The sequence below is a fragment of the Candoia aspera genome, chromosome 11 (genome assembly GCF_035149785.1).
Source record: "Candoia aspera isolate rCanAsp1 chromosome 11, rCanAsp1.hap2, whole genome shotgun sequence".
NCBI classification, from domain to species: Eukaryota; Metazoa; Chordata; class Lepidosauria; order Squamata; family Boidae; genus Candoia; species Candoia aspera.
In genome coordinates, this window is record NC_086163.1 from 1,930,923 (window position 1) to 1,943,243 (window position 12,321).

At 45.1% G+C, this 12,321-nt stretch overlaps 1 protein-coding gene across 1 annotated transcript in view; it reads left to right on the top strand.

Annotated features, from left to right (window-relative positions):
* The window catches only part of GPI (glucose-6-phosphate isomerase), a 33,952-nt gene extending 23,079 nt beyond the window's left edge, over positions 1–10,873 (top strand). Inside the window, exons 8-18 of the mRNA XM_063313229.1 lie at positions 57–101; positions 396–449; positions 1,838–1,898; positions 3,669–3,712; positions 4,425–4,577; positions 4,889–5,018; positions 5,417–5,493; positions 8,539–8,667; positions 9,218–9,293; positions 9,396–9,462; positions 10,385–10,873. Of these exons, the coding sequence (XP_063169299.1) occupies positions 57–101; positions 396–449; positions 1,838–1,898; positions 3,669–3,712; positions 4,425–4,577; positions 4,889–5,018; positions 5,417–5,493; positions 8,539–8,667; positions 9,218–9,293; positions 9,396–9,462; positions 10,385–10,508 (960 nt within the window). The 3' untranslated portion in view covers positions 10,509–10,873. The remainder of the gene's footprint in view (positions 1–56; positions 102–395; positions 450–1,837; positions 1,899–3,668; positions 3,713–4,424; positions 4,578–4,888; positions 5,019–5,416; positions 5,494–8,538; positions 8,668–9,217; positions 9,294–9,395; positions 9,463–10,384) is intronic.
* The last annotated feature ends 1,448 nt before the right edge of the window (positions 10,874–12,321 follow it).

Below are 12,321 nucleotides of genomic sequence, written 5' to 3' on the forward strand. Positions count from 1 at the left end.
AAACTTTTTAAAAACTTGTAATGTTGCTCTAACTGGTTTGTTTTGTTTATTTATAGCCATCTGCAGTGGCCAAGCACTTTGTTGCCCTCTCTACCAATGGGGTGAGTATATCCCTTTTTTGTACGTGTGTGTGTGTGTGTCCATTTTTAAAATCTGTAATTTTGAGCTAGCATTTCACTAAAACGATATTTGAGTGGGCAATCCTAAATCCCCAGGATCGATAGATCAAATTAAGGTGCGATGTTTTACTGAAAATGCCTGAACAGAGCTGGGGGCGTTCATCTGTGAATGTCTGTCCTGGAGGGGGTGGGGTGGGGTGGGAAATGCAGTCTTGCAAACCTCCGTATGTGAGCACCCTGTTGACCTGTTTTCTTTTTCTTCTGTTGATATTTTAGCCTAAAGTCAAAGACTTTGGAATTGACACTGAAAACATGTTTGAGTTCTGGGATGTAAGTAAAATCTGTGCAAGGTCACCTTTGTTACTTGTGCAGTGTTTCCTTTCTTGCCAGCATCCTCTTCTAGAATATGTTGTTCCCCCTCCACAGACATGCAGTGGCATCCTTGTATTAAGCACAGCTCCTGAAACTGTTGAAATACTGATGTCAAAAAAGGTTTCTCTACACCCGTGCAGACCTTTTCAGATTTTGGAATGTAAACCACCTTTCTCCCAATGGATTGTGTTCTCTGCCAGCAGCATTCAAAGAACCCTGCCTTAAACTTTCATCAGCCTCCCCACCTCCTGGGCTCTGGCCCCCTGTAGCGGGAGCAGCAGTTGATGTGGAGCATATGGCTGTGCGGTGCAGAAGGCCCAAGCGATGCTGACGGGATTTGCTGTGGCAGCATCTGTGCCAGGGCAGGTTGGCTGCAGTTGCAGCAGCATGGAGCATCCTGCTTCTCCGCTGTTCTGCCACATGCTCGTCAGTGGTCAGGCCAGGGGGGCCGTTGCCCCCGTCGTGGCTGAGACAGCTGCTGGGTAAAAAGAGAGCTTTAGCTGCTTGCAGGGCGGTCCAAAGATGCTATTATAAGCCATGACATTTGCCTGTGGAAGCTTGTCATCTGGGCCACTAAAGGTCAAATCTTGGTGGAGACCTCGACCCTGAATTTCCTAAGTCTTGGAAGTGGTTGGAGCAAAATGGCTTTGGCAGTAAAGATTGGGAACTCTGAGGATTTGGTGGCAGGAATGCAATCTTAATTATAGGTCTAATCATTTAAAATGGAAGCCCTGTCTGCTTCACTTGCACACCCAGAGGCGGTCTGCCGTGGGTAGTCTGCCTTTTGGAGGTAGGCTGGAAGTATATGCCAGTTGCAGCACTTACTTTCCTGCTGTTAATCTTAGTAACATATCCAGTGTCCCCTCTTGACTTCCTTCTTCTCACGTACGGAACATGGCTGACCTTCGGTACCAAAAATGCCCTCCTTGTGTTCCCTGGACTGGGGATTGAGAGGTATTCTGCCATAGATTCCAGAGGGAATGAAACTGGGTGCTACAGCTGATCCATGGCAGGGTGAACTCCTGCCAAAACCTAATCAACGTAGCATCTTCCTTCCCCAGAAAAAGCCGTCTGGCCATTCATCATTTGGACAAGCGTTTCTGCAGATCTGAACTGGAGCAGGGATTGGCAGAATTATCCATCGCCAGCAGGGGCCAGACCTGGGTCTTCTTTGATGGAAACAGCGGGGAGGGTGCTGCAGGGTGCTTCTTCGTGCTGGAGTGGCCCTGATGCTCTGGGCCTAGAAGAGCTCCTCCTAGACTGTTCCCTCAAGCGTCTGTTTTGATTCCTACGCCAAGGATAAATGTGGTAATCTCTGTCTCTCTTTCCTCCCCTTTCCTTTGCAGTGGGTTGGTGGACGTTACTCGCTGTGGTCAGCCATTGGCCTCTCCATCGCTTTGCATATTGGTATGTATCTGTGCTTCCCTGCAATTCTGATGGTTCCGTGGAGGCTGACTACTGTAAAGTTAGTTTAGCTTAATAGCTGACTGGATCATTCTTAAGCAGATTGTTCATCTCCTGGGGAAAGAAAAGGGTTAAAAAACCTTAGAAGGTTGTAGAATTCTATCAGTCTTTTGTGTTTCCATACCTGTTGAGCAGGTTGCCAGTTAATTTTCCATTAACTGGTGAGTCAGACTTGATCTTGTATAACCGGACACTGTTAAATCACTCTGGTTTCTCAGATGACATTTTCTTTTTTTATGACTGGAGGCAGCAGACACGATGCATGCTGGCTTTGCATGGTGGGAATTGTAGTCCAGCAAATCTTGGTGGTGACAGGTTATTGGAAGGTCCTCCTAGCTATATTGACAGACCGTTGTGTAATATGGTTTACACCTACCTCCTCTCCCGCTTGGGCTTCTGGCCACTGTGCAGAAAGACTTCATGTTACGCCGAGGCCCAGCAAGGTCTGGCCACATTATTGCTGTAGCAGCTGCAGAAAGAATTCAGAGGGTGCTGCATCCTCAGGGGTTTACTCTTGGCCTTCTGGTGGACCCCCAGCCAGACACAAGCAACTTAGCTAGCCATTTCCTTCCCAAGCAAAGTTCTTATCCTTCAGCTGAGACAAAATAATGTTTAGTATAAAAATACAGTTCTGAGAAAGCAGATAAAGAGGTCTTAGAAATACTTTGCATTTATTGTATGGACACTGTTGTGGGAAGTGAGTGGTGATAGTGACAGAGGAAGGTTTTTTGATTGACCAATGCAGCTGCAGCTTAGTAAGAGCGAAGCTGTACGTTTAATATATTCAGACCTGTGATCCCTTCACAAGGTTCCTGCATAGTTGGGCAGTGGTGAGGAGGGAGATGGGCAAGGAGTCTTTGCCCGGCAGAGGAAGGGTCTTTTAGGAGCATGAATATTTGCTCCAAGACCTCTTGAGAGCTATTTGGGTAGCAGCGCATAAAATGAAGCCAGAATTCAGAGACTGGAAATGGCAACAATTCACAACTCATACAAGTAGAGTTCCCCCAGGCTTGCTCTGGTCCCTAGGGATTTTGCTTCTGGGCTATTCTTTGTCGGTTCTGATATACAAGCAAGCTAAGACTGAAGAATGGAAGGCCCATGGATGCTGCTGAAGTACAGTTCACAGCAGCAGTAGTGCTGGGAGCTGAATTTCATGTTCTGGAAGCTGAATTTCTAACATCTGGAGACCCACTGTATGCAACCTGTATTTTAGCCTTATATCCAAATCCAGCCAGTTTTCTTTTCTTTGCTGTCTGAAGCCCATCATTTTAAGTTCTGTGCCTGACCAGAGCAGTTGATGGGACCTTCTGCAAAGGCTTGAAGTTGCTCAGTTTCATGCTTCTGGAAGGATGGTGAACTTCATAAACTTTTTATTGCTCCCCGTGTCTGACTGTGATCTTTGGAACTTTCTGTGGCCAGTTTATGCCTTATTGTTCAGGGATGCCATGAATAGGACCCTGGTTCTCTGTCCATCTGAAGACGGGGTTTCAAGACCAGATTCTTTTGGACCGACCCATCTTCAGCTCTCTCAAGAAGCTTTAAAGCCTGTGATTCTTATGGGGCAGAGGAAGGCCTCCTGGATCTTGCCCCATCCCCTTTTTTACATGCTGCCCTTTCCCAAGAGAACGTTTCAGAGGCATTAGGCCTTGGACTTTAAAATCTGCACTCTTGAAATATATATTCTAGTTTTAATAATAAAACTATTTTATTTAGGTTTTGACAATTTTGAAAAACTGCTTGCTGGAGCCCATTGGATGGTAAGTCCCTGAATCCTCTTAGCAGCTGATCTGGAGTTGGGGGAGATGGATGACTCTGGCCCCCAGATTATACTGCCAAGATTCAGCAGCAAATTGCTGCGATTTTCCAGGTGTTTTTTTTTAATAAAAGAGCTAAAATAAAATGTTAAGCCTCTTTTCCCTCCTAGACACCCCTGCAACAAAATGCACAGAAAAAAGGGGCATTAAGGCCCTACCCTCTCTAATGATGCCAGAGTGCCCTGAGAGGGTAAAAAAAATGCTAGAAAGCACATGACCATAGAGAGTCTGGCTGCCATCTTGGGACTGATGGGTGCAGCCTGCTGAGAGTCCAAATTCCAGGGAACAATTTCTCTGCCCCAAACCACCTCCAGAACTGGAGCCCGTCTTTGATTTGGAACAGGTTGTAAGTTGGTCTCTTAAAAGTATGGGGTGGGCAGCCCTATGCCCACCTACAGAAGGAGAAAAAAACGGGTGCCAGTGATGTCCTGCCCTTGCAAGACAGGATTCTGAGCTATTGGACCTGGGTTTGAATTTCCACTGGCCAAGAACAGTGCTGCCTTAACCGTCACAAAGTAAAATGTTTTTCCTGGTGTTTGACCTGGATTGGGAAGCCCTAAAAATCTTGGTGTTCCATCAGAGTTTGGACCGGATCTTCTGGAGTGGCAGCTTGTCCTATTAATCTGGTTTTGTTTCTATACTGATTGCCTAAAAGGACAACCACTTCTGCTCGGCCCCCCTGGAGAAGAATGTCCCTGTGCTGCTGGCGATGTTGGGGGTCTGGTACATTAACTGCTACGGGACGGAGACCCATGCGCTTCTGCCATACGACCAGTACATGCACCGCTTTGCTGCTTATTTCCAGCAGGTGAGCTGGCTCCTTTTCGTCCCCTGGGGGGGGCCTTGCTCAGGAGCGATGGGGGCTGCGCTTCAGCCCATGGGCAGCCTTGGGCGGCCTTGAGCCTTGTGGGCAGCCCCCCGTCTGTCTGTCTGTCTGGGTGGCACATGCATTGATGTGGTGTGTGTATTCCTAAACACCACCTGATTCTCATCACGTGCTTCCAGTGCACTTGTACCATCTCTGGCCAGAATTTGGCTGCATCTAACCTTTGCTGTCCTTTCACGACACGAGCAAAGGCCGAAGTAAGTCTGACAGTGTTCTGCTCTGCTCTTGATAAGGGGGATATGGAATCGAATGGGAAGTACATCACAAGGAAGGGCACTCGTGTGAACTACAGTACTGGGCCAATCGTGTGGGGCGAACCTGGAACCAACGGGCAGCATGCCTTCTATCAGCTGATTCATCAAGGTAGGAGGAAAGGGGTTTTCTTAGCCATCTTGGCCCAGCAGAAGAGGAGGGACTACAGACTGTCTGGAGCTGCTGTAGAAAAGCACCCCCTTTGGATGTGAATTGCTCAGTGTCAAATATCTGTACAATTGCTCATCTGTACAAGTGCTGGATGAGTACAGTCTAACAGATATTTAAAATACAAAGCTGCATGTACAGAAGTTGTCCAAAGTTCTTGATGGCCAATCTAGTTGTGCGGATGTTCTCTGCACAGCAGCCATGACGGATCAGACTCTGTGGCCTTCCAGATCTTGCTGAGATCCACTTGGCCTCACCAGCAGGCAGCATGGCCCATGACCAGAGGTGGGATACGGTGGTATCTCTGCTATAAAATGACTTTTTCCTCCAACTTGTTGTAGGTACTCGCATGATCCCTTGTGACTTCATGATCCCAGTCCAGACACAGCATCCAATCAGAAATGGCCTGCATCACAAGGTGAAATGGCTTGCTTTCACTTTCTCCCTAACAGTACTAAACCTTGTGCTAAGCTCTATCGGTGCCTGTCTGGTTTTGAATGCGCAGCCTTCCTGCCCCAAACAATTTCAAAGGGACAGTTGATGAGTCTCCCTTCTTTTTGTGCAGGGATAACTCTTCCCCCACTCTCAAAATATTGTGTCAATCCTGTGTTTTTTCTACTGTTTTGAGTGATGATAACGTGTAAGATTGCTGCCACTGTAAAGTGTAAATTCTACACAACTGCAACAAGAATCTGCTACAGCAATTTCCCCATTTTAGTCACGATCGTTTTCCCAGGAAATGATGCCAAATGTTGAGAAAGGGGTTCCTGTGTGGAACTGAATGACTTATTTGTGGATCTTAATGGACCCGTTTCCAGTTGCAGACTTTAAAAAGAGTCTGGCTGCTGTGAAGGCAAAAAACAAGGCAGGATGCCATTCCATGGCATGAAGACCCAACATGTCCCAAGAGAGTTCTTGAAGCCATCTCGAATGGCGTCAGGTCATAAGCCAGATTTCTTGGGTTCCCCATCATCTGAACTAGCATTCTAGGATTTTAGCCAGAGAAAGACGTTTCTTGTTTTTTTAAACTAGAAATGCTGAGAAACTAAAGTCAGAACATCCTGTGCATTAAAATATGTCCTTTGCCACAGAGCCACAGTCCTCCTCAATCCCACCAAAAAGTGGTAGCATATCAAAACAAGACACAAATCCCTGTATATATTTAATTGATTCTATCTTTTCTGGTGAATCCGTGTCTCCCGTTTTCAAGGAAAAGGATAAGACCCCTCAGTGTAGAGGGTTGCATGTCAATTTTTTTTTACAGTAGATTTTATTAAGTTTCAGAGAAAGAATAAAAACTACAATAAAAACAAAGAACTACAAAAATGAAAAACTAAAAAAGTGCAGAAACACAAGAGAAGAAAAAAAAATTAAATTTACAGAAAGATGTGGCTTCTGACTTTTAATAGCAAGGACGTACAAAGTTTCCATAATCCATCTTTTACTCTATATTAAACCAAAACACCACATTATTTCTATAAATCCCCTTTAATACATAATAAAAATCACTAAGTACAGTTACTCCTCCCCCTTATATTAAAATAAAAAAAATTATAAACCTCCTAAACATCTTTCTCCCCTCCAAAAGATAAAACATATTTAATTATTCCCTTCCTACCTGTTCTATACATTTTTGTCTATTATAATAAAAAATTGAAAGGCACATAAGTTGTCAGCTGTTATACTTAATGGTATAACAATTTTAATAATCCCAATCTTAAACCCAAAATCTTAATAAACACAGAAAGCAAAGCCAATTCAAAACAGTAAATCCAAATCTTTAAAGGCAAATAACATCAGTCAAATCCTTAAAGCAAACCAAAAAACATTCTTCAACCCTTATCCCACTTCAAAATAAACCAGAGCAGTTACATGTTCCCAAGATATGCACAGAGCTTTCTTCTTAAGAAAATCAAACAGACCAGCTGCCCCCCTCCAAAACTCCAGGTTCTTTTCATGGCATTCCACCAGGAGATCAGCCCTACTTACGGCTTGCAGATCACTCTCTCCCCTAGATTTCTCCAGCTCCATTATCCAGTCTTCATCCAACATCTTGACAGAAATCCCAATCTTAGTCTTAAAAGAAACCTTTCTATCGCTCTTAGATTCCTCAATTTCATCCACCACATCCCCAGCCCGATGGCACATTTTAGCTCTCATATTTTCCGCAGCATCCTGGATATCTTGCATAAAGTTTTGATAAAAGTCAGAAGATACTTGTCTGAGGTCCTGGTGAAGGTCAGAAAGGATCTGTTTGAAATCCTCCATGTCTCATGCAGTAGATTGTGGCGCCCCCTAGGAGCTTAACCAGCGAAAGTCGAAAATATGGAAGAGCTCCAAAGTGTGTTTACGTAAAGTGAGAATGAGATAGCAGACTGTTCTCAAGGGAAAGTGAAAACAGAAAGCTGAAGGTTCAAATCAGCCGATTCAACGTGTAGGAAAATGCTAATATCTTCAAATTTAATACAAAAATAATAACAGGAAGATAATTATTCATTCTTTGAAATTTCCTTTGGAAGGAAAACAAAATCCAAAACTTAAAAAAAAAATTAAAAAGTAATCCCAAAAATAACGTTAAGCACCAAGAGAACCAGCTTCTTGCTGTGGAAAGCCTCTCTTGGGGTACACATACTTAAAAGAAATATAAATTGGGTGATTTAGTAATGGGGTGGCTGGTCTTAGTGTCCCTTTAAGGCTACAGCGCGGATTGGAAATGGTGACATCCCGGCTTCCTGGGTGCTCTTACTAGTCAAATGTGAACGCTGTTTGCGATCGTCTGGCTGCAAGCAGCCATCCGGAGGACAGATGGGATAATTCCAAGTATTCTCCTTAATCTGGAGAACGTTTCTGGGCTTAAGGAAAGCCTTTCTGAGCCAGAAAAAAAATTGCCACGCTGTCCACTCAGCCTGCTGAGCCCGCAAGCACAGCCGTTCAGTCTGCCATTCCCACCGGAAGCCCCACATGTCAATTCTTAAACTCTTCCTTAGCACACTTTGTGGGCTTTCTCACCTCAGACTAAAATTCACCTTCAGCCTTCGTGGAGCCACCCACATCTGTAGTCACGGGAGGAGGCAGGGCACTGGTTGGATTGAAAAAGCAAGGAAATGCATGTGGGTATTTTGAAGCAGAGCTGTGAATGTTGCATTTAAAATTCATTGGGAAGAGAGAGATTAAGTGACTCAGCTGTAAACTTACGTTGCAGAGCTTGGAGAATTCTAAGCTGTCCTAATTTCCTAAGGCTGAAGTTGGTCAGAGCAGATTTAGATCTGGCCTTTTTGCATTTGCTAGCCTGTGCTGCCCTGGAGCCCCAGGCGGGCATGCTTCCTCCACTGTGTTGGCAAGGGGGTGATCCAACAGACCTGGTAGCCAGTCTTCAGTGGAGGAAAGGCTGTTTGTCCAGGGCAGCTGCTTGGTAGGCCAGGAGTTAAGCCTGCCATCCTGACCTCTGACTCCTTCCTGCTAGATTCTTCTAGCCAACTTTCTCGCTCAAACGGAGGCATTAATGAAAGGAAAGACGACAGACGAGGCCCGCAAGGAATTGCAGGCCGCTGGACTGAGTGGAGAGGCTCTGGAGAAACTGCTTCCACACAAGGTACTTGGGGTGCAGGCTTCCTCTAGATCTCGATGGACATTCACTACCATCCTTCCCTTTGCATGCTGACATGATCAGTGGATGAAGGAGTGGATGGTCTCAGAGGGTAAGGGATCAAAAACAGCGTGTATATACATATTAATGGGCAGCTTGCTGCCGTGAACAAGGAGTTTTCAGCTTCATCATAGAGTTTGTTCAGGGGATGAGCACTTTAATCCCCATGGATAGGCAGCACAGCCTAAGTTTTGAAAGCTGCATCCAGGTAGAGCTTATTTTATTTCCTGCTCCAAAAGGGTTACAAATCCAAGCTGCTCTGGATGGGTAGGGCATAACGTTAGGGATGAATATGAGCAGCGGTTTATGTTTTGTGAAGTCAAGTCTAAACTTCCTTGACTTTGGGATATGACAAGCTGGCAGTTACTGGTGCCTGTTTTTAGGAGGGGGTTGAACGTAGAACTCTGCATGTGTGTGCATGTGTATGTATGTCATGTTTTATCCATAGCAGATGCATCTGAAAATTGGAACATAATCTCTCTCTCTTTCTTGAAAGGTCTTTGAAGGAAACCGTCCAACCAATTCCATAGTTTTTACTAAACTGAACCCATTCATGCTTGGAGCTTTAATTGGTAATTTTTTTCCTCTTCCATATTTTTGTTTCTTGACTTATATATATTGACTCAAAAGACTTGTTGTTAATACTGCTTTCACTGAAAACAATCTCTTTCCAGCAATGTATGAGCACAAGATCTTTGTTCAAGGAGTTGTGTGGGATATTAACAGCTATGACCAGTGGGGGTAAGTGTCCTCCCATTTATAAACTATGAATACTTTTTCCCACTCCCTACGGTATGTCCTGGCTTCCCTGGGGAGGTAGAAGCTCCTTGCAATACCTTGCATTCCTCTCAAGGCAAGATCAATTTAGGCTGAATGTGGCTTGGAAAGGATAATAGCTTCATTGAATCTGAGCCCTTTTCACAGTAACATTTTTTTTAATCTGTTCGATCATGTCTGATTCTCGGAGACTGCCTGCACAAGTCCCTGCAGTTTTTCAGAAGTGGCTTGCCATTGCCTCCTTCCTAGGGCTGAGAGAGAGGGACTGGCCCAAGGTCACCCAGCCAGCTTTGTGTCCAGGGCGGGACTAGAACTCAGGGTCTCCCGGTTTCCAGCCTAATGCCTGAACCACTGCACCAGACTGGCTCTCACAGTAACTTTACTGGAGACCAAGGGTGCCTTTGATGGGTCAGACTGACTTTCACTGCAACACAATTGTCATAGCTGTGAAACCTCTTCTTGGTGCATTTTCTCTCTGTTTTAGGGTTCTCTCGGTTTTAGCATATTGAGTGAAATCCAGGCAGTATATAAGACTCGGATTCAAATCTTTTCTCAAGGATTGAGAAATTAGTTTGGTAACTTTTTACCAATTAATTTTTGACTACTCATGGACTTGGTTTTCCTGTTGCAAATGTTTGTTTATGCCACAGTGTCCTAAGACATAAACTGTGCTTTACAAGGAACAGTGGTTTGACTCCCACAGCAAACAAAACATGGTTTAGTGTGGTTGTGAAACCAGGCACAGTGTTTCAGCCCAGCTGTCCTCTCCTTCATACCAAGGGGGTTTCTGAGCAACTGGGGAGGTTGAGAATAGAAATTCAGTGCCTGTTTTAAAGCATTTGCTCTGGAGCCTGAATTTTTCCTCTCTCTTTTTTCCTTTCTTAAGCGTTGAGCTTGGAAAACAACTGGCAAAGAAAATTGAGCCTGAACTGGAGTCCAATGCCCTGGTCAGCTCCCACGATGCCTCGACTAACGGCCTGATAGCCTTCATCAAGGAGAACCGAGCCTGACTGCGAGAGGCTGCCTGCCAGATGCCCACATCTCTGTTGTAGCTGCTGCTGTTTTAGCCACTTCCCTCCAGGTCACACTCCTCACCCGTTCCGGCCTCGCTGTTGGTCCTGACGGTTGGCTTGACTGCATTGGAAGCAGGGTCGCAAAGGAACCCTAAAAAAGTCTTGTTCAATCTGGAAATTTGATCTAGTGACTGAATTGTGGCAACCTGGTATGTAGAGCACTGCATCCCTCCTGTTTCAGTTCCCATGCCTAGCCCTGCTGTGGAACGGGAGGAGCATGCAGTGGGCAGTTAACCTTTTCCCGTGTTGTCTTGTGAAGCCTCAGCCGTACTCGTATGCAATTAAACCAGAATTAATCATCACGTCTCTCTCTGTTCTTCGTTATTTGAACCGTAAATTGTCTTGGTCTGTGTACAAAGGGACTCAGGCATCTCGAAGCCCTGCAAGCTTAAGTTTTCCATCCTCAGAAAAAAGGCTTCAAACTGTAGGTGCACCACTGGGAGGCTTCAAGTGCAGTCCCATTTGGGGTCTACGGTTGAGCTTGCGATCTGGATATGGAGCACTTTGGTCCTCTCTGATTGCCGTCTCCTGCTAAGTCCATTTTGGCATCAAAGGTCATCACAGGGAAAAACAGCTGTCAGTTGAGGTTTGTAACACAAATCCCCATATATTCAGAGGTGCTGTTTCTTGGAGGGGGGCATGTTGAGGGATTCTGGACCCCTTTGAGCCCCCCTTTCTCCTATTTCTTCCCTTTGAAAAAGGTTGAGAACATCAAATGGTCTGCAGGCAGTTTGGGGGCATCAAATTCCATATATTTTTTACTGCCATAGAGCTGCTTTGTTGAAAAGGGATGATTAAAACACTGTATCAAGACTCTGGTTGCACCTTTTCTGACTAACAAATTGTATTAAAAAGCAGAAGTTTTCATATATTATTATTAAAGAAATTTTAAAAACTATATAAATTTGGAAAGAGAAGAAGTAAAGTAGTAAGTGAAAAAGTGCAAAGAAAGAAATAGAGAAGAGAAAGGAAAAACTAAAATCTTTATTACAGTCATAGACCAGCATAGAAAAGTTTTAAAGAAGTGGCTTCCAATCTTCTTAACAGCACTTAAAAGTACATTTATATGTATGGATTTACCCTAAGACTGCAACATAATTTCCTTCCTTCCGTAGTCTACCCTTTCTAATCATCAAATCCATAAATCACAAGTTCATTTTTTTTCTTCTTTCAGCAAAAAGCCCAGAAGGGCTCATGAAAGCTGCTGCCTTATAATCAGATGTGTTATTCAGGAAAGACATGACCAGACTCCTGATTTCTTTGCCAGCAGAGTCCAACAGGGCTCTCCTCCTGCAGCATAAAGCAGCGCAGGTGGTCCTCGGCTTGCGCAGAACGAATGATGGTTACGACTGGTCCTTGGAGTTCTGGCCATCCCAGCACTCAACTCTCGCCACACCTCCTTTGCACCCGCCCTGGCCCTCCCTGTGCACCCCTCCCCCACCCAGCAGCAGCCATTTGCCTGCCTGCCGGCCTGCTTGCAAGCCACCCGGGACTTGCAACTTCCTGCTGGCTTCCCCACTGACTTGGTTGTGGGAAGCTGGCAGGAAGTTGCCTCGCCTAATGACCGTGGGATTCAGTTAATGACAGCAACTGGGACAGCAGGGATTGTCATTGCTAAGTGATGTGGTCAGGCTTTATAACCACATCACTTAGCAACAGAAATTCCGGTCCCAATTGCTGTCATAAGGTGAGGACTACCTGTAGTCAGTCAGAAGCATAGCGTTTCTCCCTCAGAGACCTGACTCGGGTG